At 40.1% G+C, this 18,758-nt stretch overlaps 1 protein-coding gene across 3 annotated transcripts in view; it reads right to left on the minus strand.

Annotated features, from left to right (window-relative positions):
* Positions 1-3,002: 3,002 nt before the first annotated feature.
* Positions 3,003-18,758, minus strand: part of ZNF474 (zinc finger protein 474) — a 118,280-nt gene continuing 102,524 nt past the window's right edge. For 2 of the 3 annotated variants that reach the window (XM_058440577.1, XM_058440576.1), the window contains exons 3-4: positions 8,548-8,676; positions 3,003-4,776 (exon numbers count right to left, since the gene is read on the minus strand). In XM_058440577.1, the coding sequence (XP_058296560.1) occupies positions 3,470-4,564 (1,095 nt within the window). In that variant the 5' untranslated portion in view covers positions 4,565-4,776; positions 8,548-8,676 and the 3' untranslated portion in view covers positions 3,003-3,469. Of the gene's footprint in view, positions 4,777-8,547; positions 8,677-11,007; positions 11,165-18,758 lie in introns of all 3 variants that reach the window. The other variant, XM_058440578.1, reaches the window with a different exon arrangement.

The raw sequence follows: 18,758 nt of genomic DNA on the forward strand, positions 1-18,758 counted from the left end.
TTAAAATTTATTCATTCTTATTAAAATAAGAATAATTACTTCTATTATATTCCTCAGCATAGCTTAGAAAATAATTTACTAAAATAGACATCAAAGAATCTCATTAAATGTATGTGATATTAAAATTTAAAATGTTAACATATAGTTTGATCCATATTATGAATCAAAATTTTATCTGCAATTGACACCACTTTTAAATTTTTGCTAAATTGCTATTAGCCATCTAGGCTTTTCTTTTAGAGGAAAGAAAGGAAGTGTGATGCTGCTCATTACACCATGAAATACATATACACAGTCCCAGGTCCATTCCACCTTTTAAATAAAATCCACACCGAAGGTTTTATTCCTCTTACGTACTGTTTGGTGTCCTTCACAACTTTCCCGGGAGATCAGGAAGAGTGAGTTCAGCGCTATACTTTGGATGTGAAACAGTGAGACAATTCGAGCCAATATATTGATTAGAAGGCAATGCAAAATGCCCACTGAGATCTTGGAGCAGAAGTTGCCTAATCAGTGTTTGTGTTTAGATTTGATAGAAGGATCACAGAAGCATCTGTGTCATAAGGGACCTGAGCCAATCTATTTTGGAGAAACATTCTGAGGGAAAGGTAATTCATTCTGCCAGTGAAACAGTGACTGTGGGGTCACTGGAGTGAATTGTTTTCCAAGTACTGTGATTATAGTTCTGAAACTGTTTCTCTCACCTGAATCCACTACAAGATTGAACCCTGTGAGAACATAAGGCAAGATAGCTGATTCTAATCTGAAATCAGACCAAGGATTCCGGAGGGAAATCTGAATTGTAAGAAGGAATGTATGAGTGTCACAGGCTGCCAAAAGTCAGCTTTCACAGACAGATGAAATTCTGAAATCTAATAATCATTAGAGTAGTGTTCTTTATGGAAAATGAGTAATTCATAGCACTATCTCAAATTTAAATGATAGAAAAATGTCTATAGGGAGGATCAAATCATAACTAAACTACACAGTGAAGGAAAGGCTTTCTGCTGAAAGCACTATGGAATGGTAAATATCTTCTCTAAGAAAGGGCTAAAGCCCACTGCTTTGAAAGTTCTTATGCTCCCTGGAAGCCTAAGAGCTTTCTCCTTCATAACTCACCCAAGCTTGTTGTCAGTCTGGCAGGCAAAGGGTCCCTATGTTGGATGACCTTTCTATGCCCTCTACTGAATCTTGTGTGGTCCCCAAACAGGCCAGCACACATTTGACAGTGGTCGGGGCCAATTTCCCATTCACATGTGTGTTCTCAGGCCTGAGAGCAGGGTTGGGTGTGCTCTGACACAGCCATGTCCTTTAGACCGCCTCCCCCTACTCTGGTCTAAATGCATAAGTCGAGTCACTGAAGGGCCATCACTGGCCTCTCCTGACATTCTCCCCTCCAGATGACCGGCTGAGTCAGGAAGGTGTTTCCTCGGGAAGCTGGGAGCCCCAGCCAGCCACTTTCAGCCATCGTGACTGAGTAAGAACATGCTGTGCTCAGCCTGTTGGCTCCACTCTTGAGCACAGAGTATGTGTTACAACAACAAGCACAAGAATACTGACCACACGCTTCCCTATCTCTAGATCTGTTATGAGAACATTTGAAGTAAATACATACAATCAAGAAACAGCTCTGTAAGGCACAAAGTGAACAGAGTTTCTGATTTGTGGCCCTGAGACACAGCTTCTTGTACTCTCTGAATCCAGACCCCACACGTTATGGAAGAAAAGAAACAGACAGAAGATGGGAAAAACAGGTCATGTTTATGAGACCAGCTTGAAGACCATGCCACATTGAGGAGTTTGGTTTTCCCTTAGGCAAAGAAACTAGCTGTTTTTTCTTCAATGTTAATCGGAAAACTCGCCCAGCAGCTGTGAGTGACTCTTCAGCTTTCGAATCATTGTCTTGGAATCTTCTAAACCAGTAAGACCATACTTATTTTATTTTAAACATGGAATTTAGGAGCAAAGGACTAGACAGTCCTCAAACTAATGAAATAAAAAAGAAAGAAAAATCAAATTAGAAATAAAGAATGCCCCCTCTCCAACCAATTCCTTTGGTTTAATCTTTTACAATAGCTTGGTATAATCTTCGTTTTCTTTTTTTCTTTGTTTCTTTCTTTTTTTTTTTTTTTTTTTTTTTTTAGATGCAGTCTCACTCTGTCACCCAGGCTGGAGTGCAGTGGTGTGATCTCAGCTCATTGCAACCTCCAACTCCTGGGTTCGAGTAATTCTCCTGTCTCAGCCTCCCTAGTAGCTGGGACTACAGTCATGCCCAGCTAATTTTTGTATTTTTAGTAGAGACATATTGGCCAAGCTGATCTTGAACTCCTCACCTCAGGAGTTGGCCTCCCAAAGTGCTGGTATTACAGGCATGAACCACCACACCCGGCCTAATCTTAGTTTTCTTAAGAATCCATTATCCCTGCAGGCTGGGCTTTACAGTATCCCAAAGGGCTGGGATTACAGGCATGAACCACCGCGCCCGGCCTAATCTTAGTTTTCTTAAGAATTCATTATCTCTGCAGGCTGAGCTTTTCAAGTAGCAAGCCATGGAAAAAAGACTTTTACCAATTCCTGTTTCTCATAATTTGATATTCTGTAAGGTTGACACAAGACAAAGCATCCACCATCTGGTTTAATGGACAAAGAACATGGACCAGGCCCTATCTTGCAGGTAGCCACCCTCGTAATCATCTCTCTCCAATCCTTGTCCATGGTGAAACTTCAGATAAAACCCTAAAAACTCTTTCCCATTCAAGCTGGGGGTTCCGGGGTCATGCTTATTCAGAATGGCCCAAGTTGGGGGTGGGGGGGCGTCAGGGCCTTGTCTTCATCTTGAACACAGGGCACAGAGCAGCAGCAGGAACCAAGCACCTCCCAGAACATAACCTAGTTGCTTCAGTGTCTACACTGGGGTTAATTTCCTACTTACTACAACCATGTAAGTGTCAAAAGAAAAAATATGCTGTATTTACAGACCATGTGTATTTTTGCAAGTGCTTCAGTGTTTAATTGTTGCTAAAGTCATTTGGGGTTTTTGACACAGATTCTATTTTAGTAAGATAAACTCAGCATAACCCAGCATTGCCAAAAATGAATTCCTAAGGTAGATGACTAAAATAAACCGGCAATAAATATTGGCTGTTGGAATGGGAATTATATCTCTGTAATGTAGACACAGGATTAATGACTCATTTTCAAATTACAGTCTCTCCCAGGGATTATTTGTATCAGGGATCAGGGAAGAAAGAAGTCCATCTCTTCTTCTTTTAGACAGCAGAATTGAAGAGGAATATGAACCCATCAGGCAAAGATGTTCTTATATCTATTCAGCCAAGAGAGGTATAGGCCCTGGAGTTCAACGGGGAGTTAACTTGAACAGGCTGCACTGAGGCTGATACAAGGCATTGATAGAAAAAATACTAGGGGCTGAGGTGGCTGATTGTGGGGACAGTTTTCTCTCGTTCCCCTACAGGCAGAGGGCGCCACCAGGTTCACCTAACGCATCTAGTGTGGCATGAATTACTTTATCAGTTACACCGGGTGCTGCCCCGTTCCTTTGCTGCTTGGAATTAGTGGACTCTTTTAGGCCTCCTTTACTCCCTAAGGTCACATTTTGATATTTTGGCCAATGAGGATGAGTTTTACAACTTCTCTGGTGTACCAGAAGGAGGTCTGAGGTAAAGATTTGGCTACAATTTGGGCAGGACACAAGCTGAAGTTGATTTGGTCCTGCTTGCCTGGACTGTGCATTCGGAAGGTGCTGAGGCTTCTGTGGGAGTGGCCCCTGGAGCTCCACAGGGAGCCGGTTATTTTCTATTTTCCACTTTTCCAGGCATTTGGGCTCATGAATAGGAAGGGACAGGGTGCCAAATTCCTTACCACATATGTAGCAGATAACAGTCCTTGCTCGGGCTGGGGTTCCACTACAAGCTTTCTTGAGGCCAGTAAGATGATCAGAACTGTTAGAGTGTGGTGCTCTGCGACCCTCACCCTTTGGCTTGCAGCTTCTGTGATGAACAAGAAGATGATTTGGCAAGAATGTGCAGCCACAGGATCCACAGGGCAGCAGTTGAGCCTGGGCACTCTGAAATGCAGCCTCATTAGTTGCCTGAAGACTGTAGGACCCACTGCTGCTGAGAGACTGTGGTTTGGAGGGTTCTGGCCTCCTCAAGTGCTTGGGCAACTTGCTGTTTTCAATATGCCACTTCTGCAAGCACTGGGGTTCATGAATGGCAATTGACTGGGACCCAAATTCTCGACCACAGATATAGCATACCCGGAATCCAGGCCTGCGGGCCGGGATCACAGGGGGGCTAAGCTGGCTTTCCGATATAATTCTTCTACTTGACGATTTTGATAGTATCACAGTCCCAGGTCTCTTTTTCTGAGTGTCTGTCTTTATCTTTTCACCAGGATTAACACTCTCTGTTTCTGGAGAAAGGCTAGAATAGGAGTCACTAGAGAGAAGTCCAGCTTGGTTGGTAAGGAAAGTGGGTTCTTTAGAATGGTGAAAAGTTTGTTGTAACTTATTGGAAATTCTTTTCTTCTTTCCTCTTTCCATTGACAAAGATGTCTTTCTGTAGTGCTTGCTCTGATTTCAGGCCAGACTCACTTTGGGCTTCTGCTTAGAGTGAAAGTTAGTGAGGTTAGTTGTCCTGGGGTTCACACTGTTGCCAATACCTTAGCCCCACAGACCATGACTCAGAGCTTCATTGCAGGACAGCAGTCTGGAATGTTGGAAAGTCCTCATTAAAGCTGAGATGTCTCCAAGATCTGTGGAGGGGGGTGGGAGACATAAGAAGTTATTATGTACACACACACACACACACACAAGAAGTTATTATGTACACGCACACAAACACAGACATTTAGGGTTTTTTTTGTGGGTTTTTTTTTTTTTTTGCTTGTTTTAAATATTGACCTTGTATACTTTTTGACTAGCACAGTAACCAGCATATGGGATTTGGTCAATAAACTGACATAAATCTGAGGAAATCTTCCATCATCAATTGCACTACCACTGTATTGAAAATCGTGTTCTGCCCAAAAAGTTAACTTGACAATTACAGCACATCATTGATACAGATGACACAAACCAATAGAGGCTGAGACCAGGGTGGTGAGACCATAGAAGAGAAAACAGCAAACTGTGAAAATTAGATTAATGAAATCAGCAGGTCATATGAAAAGACCCCCTGGGCCCCACAGAAACTTCCACTACATCAGAGATCCTTAACTTTTTAGGGGCATGAATTCCTTTGACAATTCTGTGAACCTATGCACTTCTCAGAATAATATTTTTATAAGCAAAAAATAAAAATTGTTGCTATCACAGGTGAAATCAGTTTTACTGAAATACTTTGTCAACTGTTTCTAGTTGTGATATACATTTTAATTGAGATAAAGCTGTGTCAGACTTCTTGAGTGTCCATGGACCTGAAATTAAGAACTCTTGCAGAAGAAGTAATTCAAGAATGAATCTTATGAGGAATATCAGGATAGCCCTCAGAGGGACATAAACTTCTTGTGACACATCATGTATTCACTTTTCTTTATTACGGGAATAGGGTATTAAAAAATGGAGCTATAATTCTCCAGCAAAGAGTACAGCCTAGGCCGGCACCCATCCTGGTGGGATATCTGCAGATCTTTCATGGAAAGATGATACACAGATGCTGGTGGAGGCTCTTTTTTTTTAAAGGTATCATACCTACTTTCTTGTTTTATGTATGTATGACTTCCAAATATTTTAAATACAAAACAAAGGCCCTGGATTCCCCAAGGATCCCCACCACAGGAAGTGGCAGCTTAGATATCCATTTAGGGGAAGAATCCTAAATTTTTATATTGGGAACAGTTTTGAGTAAATTTTACTGTGGGTTTATAATCTGGCTCCCCAAAAAGATTATTTCAGAAGCCTCAGGACCTTTTTCATTTCCTTTATCATTTCATTTATCAGGTTGATAAATTCTAAAGCATCCATTCTTAACCACAGAAGGAGCAGCCTCATGGTGTGAAGCTGGATCCTGTACATCACGGCAAACACTTCAGTTTGGGCAGTGCAAGGCCAGCAGTCCTGGTAATATGGAAACCCTGGGCACTGGATTTGATAAGGAACAAGAAGAGCTGTGATATCTGTGCCCAGCTCCTGTACTTTGGTGCCAACAAAGGTCTGAATCCTTGCCTTTAAGAGTATCAAACCAAGTCTGGCACGGAGAAGGGAGTTATTCTTCATTTTGACAGATTCTAAGACAGTAATGTCAACAGATGTGGGAAAAGTATGTGTTGGCCCCAGAGTGGCCAGCACAGAAAATAAAACAGAGAAATTTATCATTTGATCAGTACCATCTAAAAGAGAAAGTAGATCTATGGAACATAGGAATAGGGTAAAATTATTTCATTAGGTTTTAAATCCAGCCCGTGGGTTATTTCCACAAACCACTCTGCTTCATTGGCTCGGTTCACCGAGGAATTTTAGTTTATCATTTTCCTTGATACTAGGAAATTGCAGTCACTAATATGACCTAAGAAGACAAATTAGAAAAATCAATGCAGTCAAATAAGCCTCCTTCCCCTAAATTTTCTCAGTCTCTGTCTCTCTTTCCCTCTGTCCATTTCTCCCCCTCATACACACACACACACACACACACACACACGCACGCACACAAGCACACAGAGTCAATTCTGCTCCCAGCAGATTAGAATACTGAGAAATCCCCATGACTTTCCCCAGCAACCCCTCTATCTCCCTTTTGATAAGAGAGGTAATATTTATTGAATGCCAATTATGTGCCAGATAGGGCACAGATTTTTTTGTAAACACAATTTTAGTTAATTCTCAAATGATTATGAAGCAGGTATTATTATTTTAATTTTATAAGTAAAGAAACTGACTCAGAAAAGACAAGTAATTTGCCCAAGGCTGTCAGTTTCTAAATGACAGAACTGTTAATCAATTCCAGCTCTCTTTGGCTCCAATACGTGGCTCTTTCCATTATTCATTCTGCCTAAATTCCTCCAACAGAGCTTCTTCCCTTTAGTTTTTATCCCTGTTTTAATGTACTCTCCATATGTATCAGGGGAAGGTAACTAAGCTCTCACCAGCTGTTATGCTTCCTTTTAGGAGAAAGAAGAGGCAAGAAGGAGGAGTGCAGACAAGGCACAAAGGAGAAGCCTCTGTGGGGACAAAGCAGAAGAGAGAGACTGGGGCTACAGAACACAATGTTTTCAATGTTAAGTGACAGGGGCCATTTTTTTTCTTCAACTTTTATTATAGGTTCCGGGGTACATATGCAGGTTTGGTATATGGGCATATTGTGTAATGCTAAGGTTTGGAGTACACATGAATCTATCTCCCAGGTAGTAAGCATACTACCTAATAGGAAGTTTTTCAGCCCTTCCTCCTCTTGCATTCACTGCTATATGTTGTTCTCATCTTTATGCCCACGTACACTTGACGTTTAGCTCCCACTTATAAGAGAGAATGTGTGGTATTTGGTTTTCTGTTTCTGCATTAAGAATCACTTTTTCCAGGCCAGGAGCGGTGGCCCATGCCTGTAATCCCAGCACTTTGGGAGGCCGAGGTGGGCGGATCACCTGAGGTCAGGAGTTCGAGACTAGCCTAGCCAACATGGTGAAACCCCGTCTCTACTAGAAATACAAAAATTAGCCGGGTATGGTGGCTGTAATCCCAGCTACTCGGGAGGCTGAGACAGGAGAATCGCTTGAACCCGGGAGGCAAAGTTTGCAGACAGCCAAGATCACTCCACTGCACTCGAGCCTAGCTGATAAGAGTGAAACTCCATCTCAAAAAAAAAAAAAAAAATCACTTTTCCATATACAGTTGTTTTCTAGATGTAGTTTTTCCTGAGTGATGTGCAGTACAGATTCTTTTCTTAATTTCACAAATATCTTCAGAAAAATCTACATAACCAGCAGAGGTAGGGACCAGTTGGGGGAACGGGGCAGACCACCAATAAATGATGTGTTTTGTCTGCCTTGATCATGGGCACAGGGTAAAAGTGAAGGCAGGCCCAAGAGGCCAGGTAGTGCTCAGTTTGAAGCCATGTCACCATTTTGATTAGAGATAGATCTTACCGCACACAAACATTTGTGCACCGCAAATATTTTCTCTGCAGCAAACATGATGAAACATCACAAAACGTCCATTTGAATCTTCAACTTTTCTTTTTCTACCATCCCTTTCCTTCTCCAATGTTCTCCTGAAATTTTTCCCTTATTGTGACTAAAGGTATCAAAATATGAAAGATGAGGTAGCTGGAAGCCAGTGAAATTTTTAGGAATGGAGGTGTCTTATGGAGAAATGCATAATGTTTCCGCCAGTGACTGTGCAGAGGCACCATGCCATGGCACAGCAGTGTTGGTTGCTCTCCCTTTATAAGTTAGCTCTAAAGACAAAAGTGCTGGAAAATACTAAATGCATATATTTAAATCACCTAAGAAATTGGCCTGTCACCCAAAACGTCATAAAGCAAGGTTGCTAGTTTATAAAGAGAACCACTTTGCAAAGCCAGACAGTTTTACCTCAAGCATCTCTGGAGAAATGTTCACTCAGTTGGCCTGAATTTTTCATTTTGACCATATCTGCACATAGGACATTTACAGAATGTCCTGGAAGGACTTTTTGTCAACATGATGCCGTTTTTCCATTCTCTTTGGGGTTCATGGGAAGGGAGAGACAAACACACAAAGATGAATGTAATAACCATGGAAATCCAAAAACCATCTTGGCATTAGAAGGTGTCTCTCTAAAAGAGAGGGAACAGAACACAATGAAAAGTGTGATCACATCTTTTAAAAAATAATCTAGTCCTTTGAGGATGAGTTCATGTCCTTTGCAGGGACATGGATAAAGCTGGAAACTATCATTCTGAGCAAACTATCACAAGGACAGAAAACCAAATACTACATGTTCACACTCATAAGTGGGAACTGAAAAATGAGAATACTTGGACACAGCACGGGGAACATCACACATGGGGGCCTGTCGTGGGATGGGGGGTGGGTGGAGGGATAGCATTAGGAGAAATACCTAACGTAAATGACGATTTAATGGGTGCAGCAAACCAACATGGCACATGTATACCTATGTATCAAAACTGCACGTTGTGCACATGTTCCCTAGAACTTAAAGTATATTAAAAAAAAACTAGTCCTTTGAAACAAAAAATGTAGTTGGTACATGATATGACCCCTTCTCTATTAGTATTGAGTTCAAATTCTTTAAATGAACAAAAATATAAATAAGAAAGATGGAGTTGGGGCTGATGGTGGCTCTGATCAAGATTCTAAAATAGAGGAGGTTCATCTTCAATGTTCTTCACCCACCTCATTCAGCAGCCTTCACTCTCTAGCCTAGTATTCTTGTATGCTCACCAGTCTGTCTTACCTATGAAATCTTGATTTCAAAAAGGAACTGATGGACTCATTCACACCAAGGCTTATAATTGATGAGATAATGTCCCTTCTAATGTCTGGCAGAGACAGTTAGTTCCTTACCAATAGCCATTCCACTCAACTCCCTCGATTAATAGAGCCCCAATTCTCAGCTGGGCACATCTACAAGCTCCTTTGTAGTTAGCAAAAATATTGTGTGGAACTTGTAAGAACAATTCTTGAAAAGGAAGAAGAGAACAACTGCTTCTCTTCCTTTCCTTCTTACTGATGCTTAGAAGATGGATGTGATGACTGGTGCTTTAGCAGCCACTTGAGAACAGATTTCATTTATGTAACCCTTGATATGACAGAGCAGAGATCTGGATGGATTTGGGTCCCTGGTAATGCTGGAACCATCATAGAAGCCCTGGAGTGCCTTCCTTGGACTTTATTTACATAAGAAAAGTAAATTTTTACTTTTATTTTAGCCATTTTTAAGAGTCTGTTATTCACATGGAGACCTAATACTAATTGAGAGATATCTGTATTTTAATACTGGTGATTAGCACAATTAATTCTAGTAATGTTATTTCAAATTTCAGTTTTTTTTGATGAAGGATTTTTTTTTTTTGTGGGAGTAGAGGTTTGGGTGCAAAACTGACTTATTAAATATACGCTTCTTAAAAATCAGAAATTAAAAAAATTGATACTGTAAATACTGGATTAATGGTTCTTATGAAATTGATCACAACACTTCCTTTTTCAGAGATTCTTTTAAGAAAAAAAATTTAATGACTATGTTTTATAAAAAATAGCCCATTTTTTTCCACAACCTTCTTAAAGAGCTAGCAGATAGCAATATTGTGCCAGTTATTAACTTATTGTTTCTATACTCCCAACATTCTTTTCTATATTTAGCTTTATGATATGGGTACAGGGACTCTGCACAGCCCATTTCTGCTTTACAAGCTGGCTCTGTGTTATGCTCTGCCAACAGGAATAGTGGAAGGAGAATGCAAGAATTGGGGAGCAAGAGGGCATTTAATCCTTTTAAAGGCTTCCTGTGTGCATGTGGTCGCTGTGAGCATTATTCTAGCAACACTCTTCTACTCCAGCAGCAGCAGTTCTTTTCAGTAGCAGCAGCTGAATCCAACCAAATGTGTAAAACCAGACGAACTGACCCTTCCCCACCAGATGCAATCACCAGGCAGTCTGTGCCTCCTCCTTGGAGATCTGATTTTCAACTCCATAGGGTTCCTCTCCTAAGTTTTAATAGTTCAGACGGATGTAACAACCCTCAAAATATAAGTAATAGTAATCTGTGATATTCAAGCTGCATATTACTTAAATATTGCAATAAATATAAATGCAAATTAATTCTTTCACAGAAACTTACAAAATAAGATGCTTATCTGAACACTTAATCCTCAACTCATTCAGACCCCTGAAAATGCATTTTTGTTATTTTTACACTATCGCAGCGCTTTAAGAGCTAGAATGTATTGTGCTTCCATTTTCCAGTAGATGAACAAATTCATAAGTGAAACCTACTGTTCTAAGCATGCTTGTATTTTGCGAAATTTTATATGACACTCTTCACCTGCTCACCCCGCAGCCACAAGGCCACCACTGCCACAGAGGGAGCCACAGCAAAGGGATCCTACTCATAGACCAAAGATAACCAGGAGTGTTGAGGGCAGCTGGTCTGGCTCATTCTCACTGGTTCTGCAAACTTTCTTCTAGGCAGCATCTGGTCCTGTGGCATCTGCAGACATTAGCCAATCTGATGTGAGTGAGAAAGGCCACGTGAGAGCAGCTGGGACCTAGAGGCAGTATGGTTTAAGAAATGTAGGAGCAGCATTTGAAAGGGAGAAAGTGGAAACATTTTCATAAAACCCACTTAGCTTGACGCATGGCTTTGAGAAAATATTGGCATTTCTAGACTGAATTTCGAACAAATGAAAAAATTCCTTTTCTTTGTCTCCCCTTCACTATGAATAATTTTAGGCCAAGAAATAAGTTCTTTCACTTTCATTCAATCTAATTGTCAGGTATGAACATAATAGTCTATGGTGTTAGAAAAGCTATGTAAAAAGTGGGAGAAATGCACTCTTTGTGCTTCTAACTAGAGCCCTCTGCAAAAGGCATTTTATGTTGTTAAGGCTTATAATATCACCCTATGAAAACTATTGTTAGATCAAGCCTGTAATTTTCACTCTATATTGAGTATCCAAATCACAGAGTACCCAAGAGTCATGAATGCCACACAGGTACGATCATGTAATTGTAATATTGACATTTGCAGTGGTGGAGCACTGGTTATACAAACCGTCAGTATAATCACATTAGAGGCCTATAATATATAGAAATTCAAAGGATAGCCCAAAAAAGAAAAAAGTGGAAGAGTCAAATAGCAAGTCTTCAAGGGAATTTCACGTGCCATATTTTCTCACATTTAGGATAATTTTATTCCAACAGAGTAGCTCTATACCAGTATGTCTTTTTCCAAGATTGTTGAAGCATTGGCTCATAGGCACATCTGGTCCATAGCTATGTTCCTTTTAGCCTGCAGAAAGTCAAAACTGCTTGACTTAGTTCCCATTATTTTAAAATTGGGAGATGTCACATAAAATAAGGATTTTTGGTTTCTCTTGAAAAGTGGAAGAGCTGGCAGAACAGAGCCCACATTCCTGTGTGGCAACATCTAACATAAGCTGATGCTGAGAAACAGCTGTGCCTGTAGCTCAGAGAGCCAGCCTTTACTCTTCCAATGCTTCCCAATAGCCGGATTCACTAATTTATAGTTCACGCTTCTTGCTTGAAAGTGTCCTGTGGGGATATTTTTCTTCTTAATTAAATATTGAAAATCACTTCAAGGAACTGAGAATCCAACTGAAGTCTTCTAGGATATAATTGTTATAAATACAACATATTTATTAGTAAATATTTAGAATATTTAGAAAGGAATCTTCCTAATCAAAGTAGATAAGGGCTGAAATGCTTCGGTCTAGGGGGGAGGGTAAAATCCAAGAAGAAAAGGCAGAATCGGTGACCTAAGAAGGAATTTTCATAAGTTATCAAAGAGTTATAGAAGATGATATATACATAACTTTAGAGAAAAAATAAAGCAGCCAGTGTTTAGAACAGCTACAGGTGGGATTATAGAAGAAATAAAAAGAGAAAAAGGAAAACACAGACAAAATTGTGTTTTGTGGATCACCTAAACTTTTTGGAGGCATTCCCATAATTATTTATTGATCGGTTGATATCACAAGAGCTACTCTTCTATTTAAGCCAATGGACTTTTCTTCACCATTAAATGACGCCCCAGATGAGGACTGTTGGATTATTAGTTTAAAGAAATAATCAGCCAATTAAAAGAACCATAAATAAGCTATTAGCAATATAGATCATAGTTGGATTGTACAGATTTGCTCTGGAAATACTTTATAAGAGAATTATGCTTCCTCATGGAGATTACAGGATTTGGTACCCTCTTTCTTTCTGCCAAGCTGTCCATTTTGTCAAGAAATACCTATAAATTAGTTTGAACTGCAAATGTATAAGAACAGTATAGTAGCCCCTTCTCAACCTAGAATGAGATCTATAGCCATCAAGTGTCTAAAATTGATATATTATGGTTTTTAAACCTTGGATGGAAAAACCCACAGATAACCATATTTTAGTATCTATATTTTAAAAGAACTGCAAATAGATGCATATGTTTGCCAGCCCCCATTATGTGATATGCTTGCACAGAGTTCCCACTGTCTTTATACTCTTGATTTAGTTGAACTTGGTGCGACACTTTTGGCACAGACTTCCGAGCCACACTGTGTTAGTATCAGAAGTGTGGTCACTTCTGTGTGTCCAGGTGGAAACAAACACAATGAAGAATACAGTCGTGCATGAACGGAGCTGCTAGGCCAGGATAAATTGGCATAAGAGAGATGGGCTCACTGAATCCAGGAGGAACCTTTCTAACACATCATTCACTTACCTTAAAGCAGTTTCAAAGTTGTGCCTTATTTCTGTCCACCTCCAGGAGGTCAGTGCCTCCTGGAGCCTGGCTAACACTTACGCTGATTGTCAATACCATTCATTACAGACATCAACACCCTTTGTTAATAATGCGCTCTCCACGCAAAGCTGTTTCTGAAGAAAATGCCTGGGAAGGAAGTCAAAAACAGCAGAGTCCATAAGGTTGGCTGGACCTCTGCTGTGTGCATGAATGAATGTGCCTCTATTTTCTGATATGCTCGCCATGACATTCCTGGCGATGACTCTGGAGACCTGGTAGTTTGCATGTGCCCAAAAACTGAAGGCTGTTTCTGAACATGGGCTGTTTGTTGCTGTTCTCCCCACATCTCTCATCCTTCTATGTGAATAAGTCATCAAAATACGATTGTCATACCATTTGACGTCGCTGAATCATGGCAACAAGGCTCTCTTTCATGGGCCACGTAGTTAGAGTTCACTGATGATTCAGAATCCTCAGCCCTACAAATTCTCATTTCCCAGGAAAGCTTATACAAGATATCCACTGCTGGAGAAAACCACCAGAATGAGTCTCCTGGTGTCTAGGGAAAACTTGTTCATTCTTTGTATCCCCAGACCCAAACAAACATGCGATGTGGTGATGGTTCATTTAAAAACCTCTACAGCTTCCAGTTTAAATTTTTTTGTGGTTCAACATTTATAGAAAGCCTCCTTCCACTCCATGGCCAATAACTCTCAACTGCCTTGTTCTGTTTGCAAATAGTAAACACAAAGATCACGTGTATATTTTAAATCACATGTAAGATTGGAAATATTAGGATATTGGAAGGGAAGAGTTTAATTTAAAATCAACTTTGTGGATGCTGATGTGTCCTATCTTTCTTGTGTTTTCACAGGGTCTTTTTTCCCATATTCTGTGTTCTGTTTCACTTTGTTTCATTATTTCCACTATCTATCTGAGCTTTAAGTTTAGGACAACCCAACAAGAATACCCAATAAGGACAAGATGCCATTAGGAAGAGAGTGAAGAATATAGCACTCCATGGTTGACACCACTGCTAGTGTCCTCTGGATTTTCCATTTGGCTGGAGAGATAAGGCAATGCCAACAATTCCAGCTCACTACTAGAAAAATGTGGCTTATATTTTAACTTCATTATATTCTGGAGAAAGCAGCATTAGAAGTGAGGGGCCCAGTCTAATCACATGAGTCATCAAATATGGAGAACTTCTTCCCCAGTCAGTGAGAGAGACACAGCAGCAGAAAAAATTTGAAGTGTGAAAGGGCCTTAATTAGCTGTTCCAAAGAAGGGATGTAAGAGCCAAAAAAAATGCAGGCACCTCTTGAAGCCAGGAAGACCAACGAAACAGATTCTCTCCTACTGCCCCCAAAAGAAAGATGATCATGCTGTGAGCTGGGTATAGTGGTTCATTCCTGTAATCCCAGCACTTTGGGAGGCCAAGGCGGGAAGATCACTTGAGTTCAGGAGTTCAGGACTAGCCTGGCCAACATGGTGAAACCTCATCTCTAGAGAAAATTAGCCAGGGCCGGGTGCAGTGGCTCACGCCTGTAATCCCAGCACTTTGGGAGGCTGAAGTGGATGGATCATGAGGTGAAGAGATCAAGAACATCCTGACCAACATGGCAAAACCCAGTCTCTACTAAAAATACAAAAATTAGCCAGGTGTGGTGGCACAAGCCTGTAGTCCCAGCTACTTGGGAGGCTGAGGCAGGAGAATCACTTGAACCAAGAAGAGGTTACGGTGAGTCAAAATTGCACCACTGCACTCCAACCTGGAAACAGAGGGAGACAGAAACTCCATCTCAAAAAAAAAAAAAAAAAAACTTAGCCAGGGGTGGTGGCACACACCTGTAATCCCAGCTACTCAGCTGGCTGAAGGATGAGAATAGCTTGAACCTGAGAGTTGCAGGCCACGGCACTCCAGCCTGAGCAACAGACTGTCTCAAAAAAATAAAATAAAATAAAATACAATAAAAAATAAAAGCTGAAAACACATTTCCATTTTGTGGTGTCATTTCCTATATGGAATCCTAACCTAAAATGGATCCCCCATCCTGCTGTGCCATGACACTTGTGTGTAACCCCATTAAATGTCCCCTTGGCATCGGTAGCTCATGGGCATTGCTGTTTATCCAGTTCATACCCATTCCGTATGCTCTACATAAACAGGAGCAAAGCGAGGATAAAATTTGGAATATACTATAAAACAGCACAAGAACATTGGAGATGCTGCCTGTGGTGCCCAGAAAGAAGTAGATTTCATTTTAATACAGGAGTGAGACTGAATATTTTGTCTATAATTGAGCCAGATTTGGAAATTCTCCACAGGTAGAAGAGTGTCAAACAAGGACAAATGATAGCATTAACATGATGTAGCTGTCCCAAAGATGGGAGGTCCCTTACTCTTTTCCTGCCTGTATGCTCCCTCATGAAGAAAGACATGCATGGTAGTTTGGATTTAATTGCAGTTTATAGTTCCCTACGTGTATTTCACTCTGTTTTGTTTTATCACACTATGATCTTTTAAAATATATCTTGCCACTCAGATGTTAAGAATTAATGTTAATTTTTTAGGTTTGATGACATTATAATTGTATTTTTTATTACAATTTTTACTGAGATAATTGTAGATTCACATGCAGTTGAAAGAAATAATACAGAGGTCCCTTGAACACTTGCCCAGTTCCCTCGACAGTAACATTTTGCACAACTATAGTTTAGATACTATACTATAATAATACCTCAACCAAGATGTTGATGTTGATACAATCTACTAAGTCAGAATCCTCAGTTTTATTTGTACTCATGTGTGTGTATTAAGCTCTGTATAATTTTATTAACTGTTTAATTCCTTGTTTTCTAGTTTTTCAAATACCAGGATCTTATAGTACCATAATTATATGGAAAAAATACAAAGAAAAGGCTGAACTACCTGAAGACATTATGAAATCAATATTTGAAAATTCACACATTTAGGATTTGTCCTGTAAATATCATGAAATAATGACAAGTTTTTAGGTTACAAATCTTGACCCTTTTTAGTTGACTGTAAAATTCCAGTTACAAAATTGACAATAAAATAAATTTGGTTACATGAAATATCATTACATTTTTAGGGGATGATAATGAAGCCTGTTTCATATGGGCAAGGAATAGGTAGTGTTAATTTAAGTAATTTTAGCTAAAACAGCGTTCCTGTGCTACTTCTCTATTGAAAACTTTATTTAGAAACTGCTTAACACAGATAAATGCCCCAATAGTTCAAATAATTAAACTCTGTTTGACATGGTGTTTTACAGTGGAAACAGGTTAACTGAAGGGGAAAATGTGGTTTTAATTTTTGTTGATTGAAATGTCATATGTTTCATATATAAGATGGTTCACTTGGAACTGAACAGATAAAGCAATCCAAGATTTATCTGATTTTAATGTATCGCAATGATTTAGTACTTTTGAGTGGAAATGCCATGAACTGATTCAAGGAATGTAAGTGTTAACTTTTATTACGCATTTATGATTTTAAAATGAACCAAAATGCAAAAAGTCTTTCACAAAATAATTACATATTTTTCCATTCTTTCAATGGATATGTATACTTGATTGTGAAGAAAATAGAATTTTATCAGTTATATTTATTATCACCTGATTGAAGACTCTGCTTCCAATTGTTCAGACACATGAATACACATACACATACACACACACACATATACACATACATCACAGACCTTATACATTCCTCTCCATATTTCTTCTGGGTCAAGGGGATGTATTGATAATCAATGTTATAATCTTCATTTAGTAATTAATCCATGCCACAATGCTAGTCCATCTGACACTTATTTGGTGATGATACGCTGGATTGTAACTAGGTCATATGGTACGAATAAGGACAATTGTTGGCTGAGAGTCTAATTGAAACTCGAGATTTGAGTCTTTGCCCAATTGCCTTTTTCTTCTATTTCCAGTCCTCACTACTCTTCATTTTGTTCTTTTTTCATTTCACAATAATTTCACTAAAATAACCTTTTGAACATATCTTTGAACTTGGGAGAAGTCACATTGGTGGTGAGGCCAGGCTGAGAAGACCGTGAGGATGTTTGCCTTTGCCTCGGCTCTTCAAGTAGATTTCCCCTCTTATTGTGGGTTTGCATGTGAAATGCAAGGTAAGGAATTAGACAGCGAGGAAAAAAGGAAAAGGCACTAAGAGACACTCTGAACAATATTTAGCATGTTTTTGTTTCCTATGTGATTGCCCATTAATAATTTGGCAGAAAAAAACATCTTATCCTATTCTATCATCTTCTTATATTTTCCTTCTGCTCCCCTTCTCGTCTTAGTATTTTCTGCCTTTGTATTTTAACGTATCTCCTTTCCCATGTTTTTTTACTCCTGTCTTCATTCTACCCATCTGATATTGGATAACCTCTTGTGATATTACGTCAATTTATGTAGAAGCATTTCCACATCTAGCATTGAAGTTGTTGGTTATTCCTTTTGGCTGTTTTCCCTGCACTCATAAATCTAATGCCAGGCAGGTGAACGGGTGCGCCTCGCATCTGCGAGCTGTTTGAACCACGTAGGTGAAGAGGCACTTCCGCTCTCAACCCCCATCTATCCTTTTCAGAGCAGTCATATTTAACTCCTTAAGCTACAATCACAACTTAAACCTCTGCTGACTGACTGCTCCATGGTTGTCCCACTACTCTCAAAATAAAATCCGGCCGGGCGCGGTGGCTCACGCTTGTAATCCCAGCACTTTGGGAGGCCGAGGCGGGCGGATCACGAGGCCAGGAGATCGAGACCACGGTGAAACCCCGTCTCTACTAAAAATACAAAAAAATTAGCCGGGCGTGGTGGCGGGCGCCTGTAGTCCCAGCTACTCGGAGGCTGAGGCAGGAGAATGGCGTGAACCCGGGAGGCGGAGCTTGCAGTGAGCCAAGATCGCGCCACTGCACTCCAGCCTGGGTGACAGAGCGAGACTCCGTCTCAAAAAAAAGAAAAAATAAATAAAATAAAATCCAACCTCTTGACCTTGAATGCCCTCTGTAACCTGGTACCTCCCTCAGTCTCTGCCTGTCTCCTTTTGCTCTCCCCTTTCTGCACCATGCTCCATCCATGTTCACCTCTCAGTTCCTCAGGCAAGTCAAACTCTCTCTCACTTTGGGGGAGACTGGAGGAGGGACTGGGAAGAGGCTTTGCACATGCTCTTGCCATTGCATAGAATCTTCCTCCAGTTCTTTGCTTGGCTTTCTTATTTTATCCTTCAGGTCTCTATTTAACTATCGTCAACTCAGGGCTTTCCTAACTACTCTTTTTTTTTTTTTTTTTTTTTTTT

This window comes from Hylobates moloch, unplaced genomic scaffold (genome assembly GCF_009828535.3).
Source record: "Hylobates moloch isolate HMO894 unplaced genomic scaffold, HMol_V3 SCAFFOLD_6, whole genome shotgun sequence".
Taxonomy (NCBI): domain Eukaryota; kingdom Metazoa; phylum Chordata; class Mammalia; order Primates; family Hylobatidae; genus Hylobates; species Hylobates moloch.